Genomic DNA, 14,943 nt, shown 5'->3' on the forward strand with positions numbered 1-14,943 from the left:
TACTCTGCACTGTGCCGATTTGCAGTCAGCATTGGACCTTGTTTTTACGTCTATGTAGTTTGTTCTTGTTGCATTAACCTAATAAATATTTTTTATTTTCTATTTTCAATCTTGAGAGTTGGAAAACAGGGCCTCTTTTGCCGGTAGGCAAATCAATTTTTTCAATGTAAACATATGCCCACCAACTACAAGGGTCCTTCCTTTGTATATATCGACCCGTCACAACACTGACACTGGGTAACTTACCATCTTTTGCAGAAAACGGCTAATACAGAAGAACGGTTAGTTACAATTCATTGCGCAGCATGTTAATACAAGGTTATGTGTAGTTTCAACACAGCTTAAGTCAGGCAAGCCTGAGAAATTTATGCTTAGCGCTGGACGTAATGCCTCCTTCATTATTAATCTTCTCAGACTTCTCATCACATCACTGACATTACAGTGTTACAAATAAAAAAAATCTCAGCTGATACAGAATAATAATAGTTCATATTCCACTTGCATAGAGCTCCGGATGGGTCATACCTTCTTTAAAATTAAATTGATGCAGTGTACAGCAGGAGTGACAACCGTGTGTCATCTCTGTATCTGATTCTTGTCATGGCACTAACATAAAGCCCCAGTAACTTTACACAGTAAAAATAGCCAGGTAACTTTGCAGGTCTGTAGGGGGTATGTTGGCTCCTTACACGGTGCTCATTCCAGGTCATGGAAACTGTATTCAAGAGCACTCTGTTCTATTTCAATAATGTATATACAGGAAGAGATTGCCTCTAAATTATGCCAGGCATTTCATGATCTAAAGTGTAATTTATAATATAGCGGACATGGACCCACTGCAACCATTCAATATAGAGCTTTGAGGATCGATGCTAACCCTTCAATGAACATGGGCAACTTTTCAGTTGCTGGATGGTTTCATTTCTGATATATAATTTTAATAATCCTTTACAGTGTAGAACTCTAGAGTGATGTTTTATTGTATCAATATATAACCTTAGAAAGAAGCTATTCAACAAATGTATTAAATACTAAACTGAGCAACTTTCTCAAAGACTTTAATTTGTACTTTAGCTTAAATGCCACTGTCATGAGACAATGATGGTGAAGAATAAAAGGCGCAGACTTTGGACATGCCATTCGTTCAGGGATCTGTAAAGCACGTGTGGGTTGCGCTTCTGTAGGAGACCCTGTAAGTCAGTGGCGCTCCATAAATCAGCCTCCACGCATTGGAAGGGAACCATTGACCAACAGGGCTCTCTTCCAGATGTGGCGTCCACATGTCCAGTACAGAGAATTGAGCTAGTGGTTTACAGTACCTCCAAATACCAGCCCAGGGAGAGGTACAGTTGGCACTGAGCATCCTAAAGACCTTGGTGTTCCTCCAGTCATGTGAGAAAACATATTGTGCAGCACTCACAAATACCTGTTTTTTCAGAATATAATTCTTTAGTGAGTTCAGCTTTTTCCAGATAATGCAAAACTAACTGTGCAGTGTCCATCCTCAATGCTGCCTACATAATGAAGGAGTAGAGACAATGGGGCCTCTGTCTCCTGGGCTCCTTGAGAAAAAATGGGGGCCTCAGTCTGTGCCTGCTATTGATATCTTCCTACACTCCAAAAAACATATTGATAGGGTAATTGGCTATCTATGAAACTGGCCCGTGTATGTGAGATTTGGAAATCAGATTGTGAGCTCCACTGGGAGCATGTACTGATGTGAGTGGTTATAGTCTGTGTATAGTGCTGTAGGGTACGGTGATGCTGTAAAGTCAATGAGAAATAAATGACAGTAATTCTAAGCCAGATTGTAATGTCCAATGTGTGTGTTACAAGGATCAGACCAGTAGGTGTCTCTGTAGAGCACTTTTTTAGACCACCAGATCGATTACTTACAATTCCTTACCCTTTGCGGTCTGTTATAGTAAATTTTTAGTATGAAAAAAAAAAGCTGTGAATAAACCAAATAAATCATTGTCCACTATTTAGGAGCTAAAAGAAAAAGCGCATTCACTCCAGATACCAATCTGCACAATCTGCAACGTGGCATCAAATCCCCTGTTGTCTTACAGTCACAGACCGAGAATACAAAGTTTCTTCATTCTGGAAGAGTAAATTTTTACTGATCCAAGTGGACCGATATCTCGACCTGTGCCACAACTTTTAAACTATAGAAATGAATATATAAGGGAACTACATTATGTGCCCTTCACTAAGGGTGCGTTTGCAGGTCTGGTTTTTATTATTATGTTGTTTAGCTGAAATTTTCATAATTGTGGCAAAAAAACGACTCTCGTAAATACACCCCAGTATATACTCTCTAGCAGAAGAACTCCTGACTATAGCGGCTTCCTTGCAGAACAGAGTGTTTTACAATATTATGCATCTTCTACTCCAATGGTAAACCATAGACTGCTATAAAGTAGGATTGATAATCTATATACATGTATATCTTGTACCATGTATTTTCCAATGCTTCACGGATTCATTTCACAATTTGTGTACAGTTACACTTTCTAAGAGGCTGAATATGGCCTCTAATAAGGCAAAGTGTCCCAAAATACAAATCTCTAAGAACATAACCCCGATCAAACCTTTTAAGATAGATTGTCCTTTAGTACCTACATATTTGCAATACAATACTGCCATAATGGTGGGGAGTATCGCGCTCACATGTTTTTTCACTGCGCCAGACGTTTCAGTCTGCTCTTCTAAACACAATCATCTTCCGCTATATAGCTTTTATATGGCTCCATACGATCAAGCGTTCTCGGACACGTGCACATATAAAAGGGGTATTTCCTGCCCTCCACAGTAAACAGCTCACATCATTCTGAATTATCCCATCCACTGTGGTCAGTCATGTTTCAAGTATAGGAATGCAATAACTGCTGTTGGACAGGCACTTAGTTTCTGGACAAGTTCCAGTTCACATGACTGAATGCTTTTTTTACTGAAAGCATGATTACCTCACACACAAAGGTATGTGTGTATTCTTTCCCACCAGCCCAGAAACCCCCACCCCATTCTGTTTAACTAAAAATATATATCCCAATTTGTAATACACCGAGCCATCACCTTGTGGGGTACACAGCTGTAGACTCCAACTAAAACCGTAAAGTGCTAAGTAGGGCAACTCAAGACGTCTTGTTAAAAACTGTACTGGACTACAGACTAAAGCTATCACAAAAATGAAAAATCTTGATCGGATTTCATAAATATGTTGAGCAAACATGTTATATCCCTGCAGGGCAAGTGTGAAGTAGAAAAAAAACAGCCTAGGAGCTCATCATAGGAAAACAATAGTGACCAGCCAGAAAAAGCCAACCAAGTCTTCCCAACCGGTGTTCACCGACACCGGATCGGGGGCTCCCCAGAAGACAGCAGCAGCGGAACGGTCACATCTACAGTGGGAAGGCAAACCTATTTCAGCCTGCTCAAAGATGCTTTGCATGGGGAAGGCAAAGTAGTCAACAAATCTCGGCCAGAACATAGATTGCAGAGTACATTAGCCGCCCTTATACCAAGAAACATTTTTCAGGGGTTTAACCATAGTAATAAGGGGGAATCACTGCACTACACAATTACATTTGTTTTGCTCAAAATAAACAAAAGAAAAGTAAAAAATTTACTTTTGAACACAATAAAGTGTTTGTAAGTAGATAAAACAGATTTAAATGGTAACAATCCCATGGCTTTGTCGTAGAATTATATAAAGGAAAGATGTAATCTTAGAAGACACTGATATGTAGACTCTGATGTCAGAGAAGAAAACAATGGAATTCAGATTCCATTTCATTGTCTGAACAGGGGTCATATAGGGTTGCTTGGACCCCAAGGCTACATTCACATGAAAAACGGAGACACACTGATGCAAAATGGCCATGAAAAACTGACAGTTGATCAGTTTTTAATGACCATTTTTTTTTCACGTTCGTGTGAATGTAGCCTACAGAACTGCATGTTATATATGCCATGACACGACAATACACTAAGGGGATGCTGAAACTCCAATCCAGGGAGGAATGATGCTTAAAGCAAGATACATTCTTCAGGCATTACCACTTCCAAATTTCCTTTCTGAGGACATAAAATAGCCTTCCAAAAATAAGATTCAATCATCTCTGTACCATGTACAAACTGGAACCTAATTTTATAATTTTAAATCCTTGTACATACTCCTTTATACAAAACCAGGTCTTTTGATCATGGACATGAGAAACAGATGACTATAAAGATGATTATCTGGAAAAATAAAGCACTTTGCCTCCTTTGATCTAGGTCGTACCTGCTGTGGGAGAGTTGGCATGATGAGACTTTTTTGGCAGGTTGAAGATCTGTTCACCGGGGTCTGGGGGTGGTAGGGCATCCTGTCCTTGTCGGGCTTCCATTGGATCATATTCTTTGCCATCATAGTTAGCATCAAAGAATTTCTTAAACCACTGAATAAAATCCAGGTTGTCTTGAAATCGACCTTTTACCAGCTTTTCTACTGGTATGACCTAAAGAGTAATCGGTAATAAATCAAATAAATGTAATATTCAAACAACTATTAACAGTATTTATAAATAAAGGCCAAACGTATAAAAAGTATAATAAAAAAAAAACATAAGTGAAAAAAAAATATTGTACAAAAATAAAACCCAAGATAATACAAAAAAGATGCATGATAAACCCAAGTGAATTGCAGCAGTGCTCTTCAACAGCTGAACAACAAAGGGGTCATTTTGATGGAACCCAAAACTGTTATTTCCCAATGGAAAATATTAAGTAAGCAAGTCAAAAAGATCATAAGACCACATATGAGATGTTAGATACAAAAAATAAGCAAATAATCATCCACCAGTAAACACAAGGTTGTTAAAATGTACCGTCAACTATGAATTGCATTTTATTTTTGGGTCCATTCTGTGCTGATTCTTTTCATAATATACCTGTATGATGGATGTTTTGTTTTATATACATAGCTTCAAATTCACTGCTTTCCTTCACGGCTATAATTTAATAATACAATTCTGGCTGCCTGCACCAACCACTAGGGGGAGCCTAACAGTTTACTGAAGACAGATTTATGATGTGTTCAATTGAAGATGTATTTATCCATCTTCAGTGCGCTGTCCCTAGTTTATTGCTATGTGAAGTAAGGCAGGAGATTTAACCCTGTCTAGTATTTGTAATCCCTCTCCGGCTATATCACTGCTATAACGTCGAAACTGTCTTTTTACTATGATATCCTCCCCATGCAGCGGAGACACCAGGGGAAAAAATATTTACATCACACATATGACTAATAATAGTTTAGTATTTAATCTAGGTTTCTTTTTTTACAACTATATGTACAAACAAATTCTATTTTTGTTTGCGGCACAAGTTCCCCCAGCACTTACCACCAACCCATGAGAGCCGGTAGACAAAACACTACTGCTTATCTGTTGTGAGCTAGATAATAAGAGAGTCATGTTAACAAGTGATTAGATAGTTACAGTAATCTGCAGCCAGTATATTTTTGGAATGCTACTAGACGGATAGAAACCTATCCAGAACATGAACTTGCATGGTGGATTCACTGAATAACATGTGTGATAGAACACACACACACACACACGCACACACGCACACACGCACGCACACACGCACACACACACACACACACACACACTATTGGTGCATTTTTCACGCACCTACGTGCCCGTAGAAGTCAATGGGTGTGTGAAAATCACGCACAGCACACGGATGCACATCCGTGTGATGTGTGTGATTTGCTCATCAATTCCATTGAAAAAAAAAAAGATGTGCTTTGCAAGTGCGTGAAAAACACATGGCGCTCGCAAAGCACACTGATGCATAACGCAAACACATACGTACCAGATTCCCGCACGTTTTTCACGCGCGTGAATCTGATACGCTCATGTGAATGTAGCCTAAATACACATTCTAGAATGTATACTCCAAATATAAAAGTGTTATTTGTAACTCTTTGAATTTTATTACACACTTTGTTTCTGGAGACTACAGCATTTATACACAGGGGCTGCCTTTGCGATGTGCGACTGCACAGGGGGCTCTTCTCTTTCACCTTGGTAAGGGGCAGGGAGAGACCGGAGCTGAAGCTTCACCTTTGGAAACACTTTGCTGTATTAGGGATGAATATAATAAGCAATTTCCTAATAAACTTCTAGGACATAAATCAGTTTTGTTTTTCTACTAATGAGTGATTTGGATAACAAAGAAGAACGCAAATCCTTTACGTGTGCTGTCCCTCATGCGGTCAGCTGAATACAGGCGCCATTTCATGTGCTTGTATTCTGTCAAAAGAGAGAGCAGAGGGACCGTTGTGATGTGCGGATAGTCGTAGCTGCTTTTTTCAAGAACGGTCTCCCTCTTTCGAAGAGATCATAATAGGTAACAGACGTATACAAGTATAAAAGTAGATCCTTGCTGAAAATGCATTTCCTTAAAGAGGCTCTGTCACCAGATTCTGAAACCCCTATCTCCTATTGCATGTGATCGGCGCTGCAATGTAGATAACAGTAACGTTTTTATTTTTTTTTAAACGTTCATTTTTGGCCAAGTTATGAGCTATTTTATATATATATGCAAATGAGGTTTGAAATGGACAACTGGGCGTTTTTTTTTTTCGTTATGTCCAACTGGGCGTGTATCGTGTTTTTAACTGGGCGTGTTTACGTGTACGACGCTGACCAATCAGTGACCAGTCAGCATCATACACTCATCTCCATTCATTTACACAGCAGCGATGTGCAGCCGCATACACAGAGATTAACGTTCCTGCAGTGTCCTGATAATGAATACACATGAAATCCAGCCTGCACGTCATGTGTATTCAGAATCCTGACACTTCTGAATCTTTTCTTTGAGATTTCTAGCACGGGAAACGAAATCTCGCGAGATTTCGGAGATAAACAAGATTTAGTTTCCCTTGCTGCAAATCTCACAGAAAAGATTCAGAAGTGTCAGGATTCTGAATACACATGACGTCCAGGCTGGATGATCATGTGTATTCATTATCAGGACACTTGATTAACGTTAATCTCTGTGTATGTGGCTGCACATCGCTGCTGTGTAAATGAATGGAGATGAGTGTATGATGCTGACTGGTCACTGATTGGTCAGCGTCATACACGTAAACACGCCCAGTTAAAAACACAATACACGCCCAGTTAAAAACACAATACACGAGCAGTTGGACATACGAAAAAAAACCACGCCCAGTTGTCCATTTCAAACCTCATTTGCATATATATAAAATAGCTCATAACTTGGCCAAAAATGAACGTTTTAAAAAAAAAAAAAAACGTTACTGTTATCTACATTGCAGCGCCGATCACATGCAATAGGAGATGGGGATTTCAGAATCTGGTGACAGAGCCTCTTTAAAGGGATTTGGCGTTTAAAGTGTTGGTTAAAGTTTATTTAAGTTGTAATAAAGTATAATCACTGTATGAATTAAAAGTTTTGCAACTCTGTAATATACTTTGTCTTCAAATTCCTCACCATAGATTCCTCTCCGCAGATGTTAGTTTGCAGTGAGTGAATGAAAACGCTCCTATTTACATTCATCGGTTGCAAACAGGTAAAGAGCTAGTCCTGCTCTCGGGTGATACAATTGTATTCAGTCTAGGCAATGCTCTGTGAGCTAAACAGCCTCCACACATTCATTGAGACTGGCATTTCATATGGCAGTCTTAATAGAAAGAAAAATTGAATTAAGGGCCTGTTCACATCAGCTAAGGTTTCCGTTTTTTTTTTTTTGCGGAATCAATAGCGCAGTCGATTGAGCTATTGATTCCGCAAAAAAAACCGGAAACCATTTGCAACGGAAGCATGAACATTGAAATCAATGGTAATGCAAACGGAAAGCTATGGTTTTCGGTCATGGGTTCCCCTGACAGAAAGGTCTGACGGAACCCACGAACAGAACCCCGACGCTGATATGAACACACCCTAAAGTGCAACACATTTATTAAGAGGTGAGAGCCTCTTAATAAATGTGTCGCATCTATAAGCTGGGCGCCACAATTTCGGCACGACGACCGCGGTTATGCGCCATCCAATGCCCCTCTATTACCCATAATAAAAAATGTCATGCTCATCTCTTCTCCCCTCTGGGTCCCTCATCATTCCAGTGCAGATTATACAAGGTCCTGACGCCGAGTAGCATCAGGGACTTGTATGCAACGCAGCACTTCAACGTCATCAGTCCTGAACCACACACAATGTTCTGATGCGGTCCGGAGTCAGTACGTTATATGAGCTGTACTGAAGTAATGAGGGGACCCGGAAAAGAGAAAAGAAGCGGTGAGGTCAGTAAAATTATTATAATTTTTTTTTTAAATTGTAATTGTCTAATGGAGAGGCAGGGGGGGGGGGGGTAGTATGTTCAGGGGAAACAAGGTAGGGGCCCTCTACCTTGCTATGCTCCATAGAGTGAAATCTATGCCAGCTAGGAGGTTGCTTAGATTTCCATTATAATTTACACCAGTTTTCTGGTGTACATTATAATAAATTTATCGGACAGCTGTGCGGACTGACCCCGTTTTCAAGCCCCGTCCCTTTACATAAAAGTGGCGAGGACGGTGTAAAAAAGGCCAAAAGTCATCATTTGATTTGCAAATTGTGAACTTAGGGCCCTTATGCGACTTTTCCACGCCAGAAAACTGGAGTAGAAAGGTTGATAAATTACCCCGTTTCTCTAGTGGCACCTATAGATGACAACTGTGTAAGTATTGTGTCTGACCCTTTATAGAGCCTTGAACATGACTCGGGTTAATAAAAATAAGGGGAAAGTTATTTTTTTCCCCTCCTCCACTTATTTTTTGGACTAATATTGCAAATGTACAATAATATGGGACATCTGCATGAAGTGGGACATCTGCACAGGTATTACTAAGTTAGTTTGTTAAAAAGACAATCTAGCGGTGACAATTAATTTGTATAAATGTTTCCATGGTCAATACAGAGATCTGTTTAATCATCACTTTGTACAATGGTAAATATATAAATGAAGAACGACTATGTCTAGCATAAGGAAAGTGTCAACAGCGGCGTAGAATGAGGTTTTTTTAAGATCGGAGAATTCCCCCCTTACATTAGCACAAACCGGCATCTGCCACAGACGTTTTATTTTTGCCTTCCTCTAGATTTAACCTTTATTATATATCGGAAAACATAATTTTGCAGAGTTACAAGTTTCTCTTGTGTTTGCGATCTTATGTTCAGATTACTGCAAGAATTATAGAAATATAAATGGATATGTAAGGGTTACGAACAGCTCCAGGGAGTGCGGAAAAATGTAGCCCCCAATTAAGGGCCGGCACCTTCATGCTTCCATATACTGAATGACCGATGCCTGGTCCCATGTATTCTTAACAGCCCTGCCATTTTCCCAGGAGATGCTGATAAGATACAAATCATGCTTTGGCACTTTGCCATCTACTATTTTAGTCATTGCACAGCCAGACTGAATTTTCCAAAACTTTCAGTAGACATTATAAGGGTGTGTTCACATCAGCGTTAGTTTCCGCTGAGTGGTTCCGTCGGTTTAACCCCTCAGTGGAAAGGCAAACGGAAACCTCAGTTTCCGTTTCCCTCATCATTGAACTCAATGGTGATGGAAACCTAGCTAATCGTTTCCGTCTGTCACCGTTGTGACAGGGTTCCGTCGTTTTGACGGAATCAATAGCGCAGTCGACTGCGCTATTGACTCCGTCCGAAACAACGGAACCCTGTCACAACGGTGACAGACGGAAACCATTAGCTAGATTTTCCTCACCACTGAGTTCAATGGTGAGGGAAACGGAAGCTGAGGTTTCCGTTTGCCTTTCTGTTGAGGGGCTAACCCAATGGAAACCTCAGACGGAACCCCTCAACGGAAGGGCAACGGTGATGTGAACAGGCCCAAACCAGAACAGCAGGAACTATAAACCATTTTTTTTCTGCCAAAGTTGTACCTTATCGACATTCATTCTTTTAAACGAGGCTTGTAGCAGTTTGAAATTGTGAATGTACTCGTGTTCCAGCTTGGCTTGAAACTTGACCTTCTTTAGACTGATGCATGCTGGGAAGAGCATATCCATAAACTGGCAGTAGGCAGCACCTGTGGAGAGAAGCCAAGAGAATCATACACAAGGTATTAACAGATTGGAACAGTAGTGTGCGGTCATCACAAAGTCATCAGGCATGCCTTACAACTCCTTATGTAGGAGAAGAGTTAATATCTCCTCAGAAAAGAAACATTGTTATTACTAATATGTCTTAGAAATCGTGCTTGGAAGAGATATACTGTCTGAATTTCCTTCAATGGTGCACACTTATTTGCGGACAATGTTTTCAATAAAAACAAACATTTAATAGTGTGCTAGATGTGTGTACCCTAGAGGAAGTTCCTGCAGCTACTATGTGGCCCATGGGGGGGGGGGGGGGGCCTAGTTCGGGATGGTCCAATGTTCCATGGGTGATGTGAAGATGCACAAGACTAACGCAACCTTAGAGCCTGTTCACATCAGCTTTCAGGTTCCATTCATCTGTTCCGTTCAACCTTTCCGTCAAAGGAGCAATTGAACGGAAAGCTGAACGGAAACTATCGCTTGAAATCAACGGTAAAGCTTTGACTTTAGTCGACTACGCTATTGTTTCCTTGACTTTACGGAACGGAAACAAACTGAAATGGAAGAATTACTATTGAAATCATCGATCAATAATACAATTCTTCATCGCCATAGTTTGTATAATGTCGGCAGCACATCCTCCGTTTACACTGGGGCGGGGGTGCTGCCAACAAACAATCATTTTTATTGCAGCATAAAAGCCGTTGAACAAGCCTTTGATTATTTGTCGGCTAATTGCTGCCATGTTTACAAGGGGCCGATGATTGGGAACGAGCGTTTGTATGAGCGATTATTCCCCTGATCATCGGACGTGTAGAAGGGACTTAATGCAGACTTTTTATTGTTTTAAGTGAATGACTGATTGTACAGTTTAGGCTGTGTTCACATCTGTGGTGAAGGCAGTCTCCTTTGCACATTCCATCAAAAATTCCAGACAAAATAGCACAGAATGAAGCACTATTTTGTTTGGTAAAATTAACGACACCATGACGGAAAACCGAGGGACCCTAATATAGTCAATGTGGCCAGTCGGGCGCCAATGGTGTCCATTATGTGACAATTCCGGCACTGCCATTATTTTGTTGTTCTACTCCTATGACGGAGCAAAACAATGAGACGTTAACAGAGTCCTATAGAAAGCAGCATATTTTTATATTTACAGTTTATTTTTTATATTTATAAAGCGCCAACATATTCCGCAGTACTTTATAGTCATTGTGAACACTCGCTGTCCCCAGTGGGGCTCACAATCTACATATCCCAGTCTATGTTTTTGGAGTGTGGGCGGAAACCGGAGCACCTGGGAGACCCATGCAAACATGGGGAGAACATACATACTCCATGTACATATTGCCCTTGATTGGACTCGAATCCAGGACTCCAGCGCTGCAAGGTGACATTGCTAACCACTGAGCCACTGTGCTGCCCAGTTACATGTAGATTAACAAGTGAGCGCCATTATGCCCAATGGCCATCTCTCTTCCTTGGTAGTTGTAGATAACTAAATCGCCACAATAAAGTATTACAAACTATATTTTACCTTTTTATGTCTCTTGCTTTGCCAATTTCATACTAGTTTTGCATACATTTGAGAAAATTATTCGATGTTGTTGACTGTTTCTAATAGCACAGATCAGAATTGTGAATGCAGCTCTGGACTACAACCCGTTAATCAGGACCAGTAGAAGTAAAGCAATGTATTTACAAACTTACCCAACTTTTTGAATAAATTATTTCTATGTATATAATTAGTAAACTGGTGTCTAAAAGTGAGCATTTGTTTTAATTTGTAGGGACTCTGAAACTACTAGCGGGGTATGCTAGCGATGGCCATAGATATTACACTTTTCTTAAAAAAGGTAATGTATAAACACCTTGCAGATGCTTGGCTTAGGGCCACTTACATCTACTTTATGTAAATAAAATGTTTGTTTAGCTGAGGGAAATTGAGACCAATAAATAGGGGAACCTACAAGTTACGGTCATCTTAAGATATTAAGTATCATCCGAGTTCATGAAATACAAGATATCTCCCACTAATATTAAACTAGCAAGAAACACCTATTCCAGAACAACAGCTGCAGTAAACCGTTCTCCTTCAATAACAGCAGCAGTAAAGCAATCTACAGCCTGAGATCGATCTCTTTACCGCTCACTGTGAGGAGTGTAGTTGATATAACTGTATATCATGTGAATGCCATAACCACAATGCATATTTTGGGTTTTAAACGTGAACATAACTATTATTTATTGTGTAGTATTTATTTTGCCTTTTCGTTTGTTTTGGCAACCAGTAATATAGCCGACTATTATAATAATGTGATTCAAAGTAATTCAAGAGTAGCCGGGAACTTTTACAAAACCATATTTCTCAGGACACACAGTACAAACAGAAAGAAAGTTATAAATTAATCAAAAATATTTGTCTACGTGCCAATATTCAGGCGAAGGAGAAAGTTTTCATTGACATCTTCTCGCAGCTCATTGTGTACAAGGCAGCTTAGAAAGTAAACACTGATAATAGGTGACTGGATTGATACAGATGCGGAGACATACGGCAAAAGCCATTTACAATACGTTTCGCTGTAATGATTAATTCCGCTTTGTCAGGACAACTATTCAGGGACCAACGTAGACGTATATTGTAATTATCCAGCCTACAGCACTGTACATACTGTATAATAATATGGTGCATACACCCAACCGATTCACACCTCCTCAATACAGGTTCTGGCCAATAAGACGTACCCCTGGGGAATCTGTCCTGCTGTAATAAAGTTACAGCGGTTGTATCACTATATTTTCTATGGCTTTATTATCTCTCGACTCAGGTTCTACTACAGTGAATGGACAAAGATTCTACTATAGAGATGTCTGAAATTATTCCCATAGACCAAACGCAACAGTGTAGCTCCATCTTGGAACCAATTTTGACTAAATGTTAGAAAAAATGCTTGTATAGCAATTACCTAATAAACACATATTAGCAGATATACTCTAGTTTCGTATCCACGTACTTACAAATGATCTGCTATTTAATAAAAATTATAGCCCCAATGTGATAGGGTACCTGCCACAAGGGTATGATTAATATAATGTACAAAATATCCCGAAGCAAAACTAATATTATATAATCATTACTTAGTAGTAGTAATAATAATAGCATAATAAAAAATAATAATAATGATAGAAAAAACGAATAAATGGATCTTTATCTTTTTGGGTGATTGGAAAATTGCCTAAAAGGGTATTTCTTGGAAATTATTGTAGATTAAATAGCAGTGGACTTTATGAGGATTCTGCTGATCTGTAAGTAATATCTATAGGACTGGAGGAAATAGTTGTTGCTGCAGGGAGACTAATACTGAAGCGGGTGGCCGATGCGGTCAGTCCTTTTAACCCCTTAACGCACCATGACGCAACTGTACGTCATGGCTTGCCCTGCATTAAAGCACCATGAAGTACAGTTACGTCATGGTGCTTTTCTGCAACTACCATGTCAAAAGAGACGGTGACAGAACAGTGACATCGGCTGTCTGTGACAGCCGATAGTTACTGGGACTCGTCGGGGGAACAATCGCGGCACGCGGTGCCTGCGATCACTATGATTGGTCAGTCAGTAGTGACTGACCAATCATAGTATTGCAGCATGGTTACAGGGCTAAAAGAACCGGGTAGCCATGCTAGGCGATCGGCAAAGGGAGGCCTAACAATGGCCTCCTGTCTGCCAAGTACGGCGGCCTGTTAGGCAGGGAACGAAGCTAGCTCCGCGACCTGCCTTTAACCCCTTAGATGCCGCGACCAAAAGCGATAGCGGCATCTTAGCGGTTTCCAGGAGATCGGCATCGCTGCGATGTTGTCACACGGGTGCCGATCGTTACTTTAGCAACCAGAGGGCAACAGTGGCCTCCTGGTCTGCCACGTACGGAAGCCTATTAGACCCCACCCAGAGGCAGAGCCTAATACACTTGCTGTCAGTGAATAGCTGACAGCTCTAATGCATTGCATTACGTGGGTAGTGCAATGTATTAGAATAAAGATGAGAGGTGCAGATCTTCAAGTCACCTAGTGAGACAAAAAAAGTTATAAAAAAAGTTCCGCAAAAAAGTGTAAAAATGAAAGTTCTAAGTTAAAAAATTAAAAACTGCCTTTTTTCCTCCAAGTCTTTTATTATAGGGGAAAAAATGAAAACGTTGAAAAAGTACACGTTTGGTATCACCGCGTCCGCAACAACCCAAACTATAATGTTATTTTTCCCGGGCGGTGAACACTGCAAAAAAAACAAAATGAAAAACTTTGACAGAATCGCTAATTTTTTGGTCACCATCCCTTCTAAAATATAAAATAAAAAGTGATCAAAAAGTTGCACGTACCCCAAAATAGTACCAATAAAAACTACAACCCATCCCCCAAAAAACGAGCCCTTACACAGCCTTGTCAACGCAAAAATAAAAAAAGTTATGGCTCTCAGAATATGGTGACACAAATTGTTTATTTTTTTTTTGTGCAACTGCTGCAAAACATAAAAAGTACCCAAAAATGGTACCAATGTAAACTACAGATTGTCCCGCAACAAATAAGATCCGGTGGAGAAAGAAATAAAAAAAGTTTCTGCTAATGAAACATGGCACCCAAAAAACAATCCTTCCCTTCTGAGCCCTGCCGTGGGTCCAAACAGCAGTTTATTACCACATATGGGATATTGCCGTACTCAGAAGAGTTTGCTTTACAAATGTTGGGGTTATTTTTCTCCTTTATCTATTGTGAAAATGGAAAAATCTGAGCTAAAACGACATTTTATAAGAAAAAAAAACGT

General features: G+C 40.0%; 1 protein-coding gene across 2 annotated transcripts in view; it reads right to left on the bottom strand.

The window, feature by feature from the left end:
- The window catches only part of MAPRE2 (microtubule associated protein RP/EB family member 2), a 162,489-nt gene that overhangs the window by 15,379 nt on the left and 132,167 nt on the right, over window positions 1-14,943 (bottom strand). For both annotated transcript variants that reach the window (XM_075826290.1, XM_075826289.1), the window contains 2 exons: window positions 9,972-10,117; window positions 4,289-4,502 (listed from right to left, as the gene is read on the bottom strand). In XM_075826290.1, coding sequence (XP_075682405.1) covers window positions 4,289-4,502; window positions 9,972-10,117 — 360 coding nt within the window. The remainder of the gene's footprint in view (window positions 1-4,288; window positions 4,503-9,971; window positions 10,118-14,943) is intronic.

This window comes from Rhinoderma darwinii, chromosome 5, assembly GCF_050947455.1.
Source record: "Rhinoderma darwinii isolate aRhiDar2 chromosome 5, aRhiDar2.hap1, whole genome shotgun sequence".
NCBI lineage: Eukaryota > Metazoa > Chordata > Amphibia > Anura > Rhinodermatidae > Rhinoderma > Rhinoderma darwinii.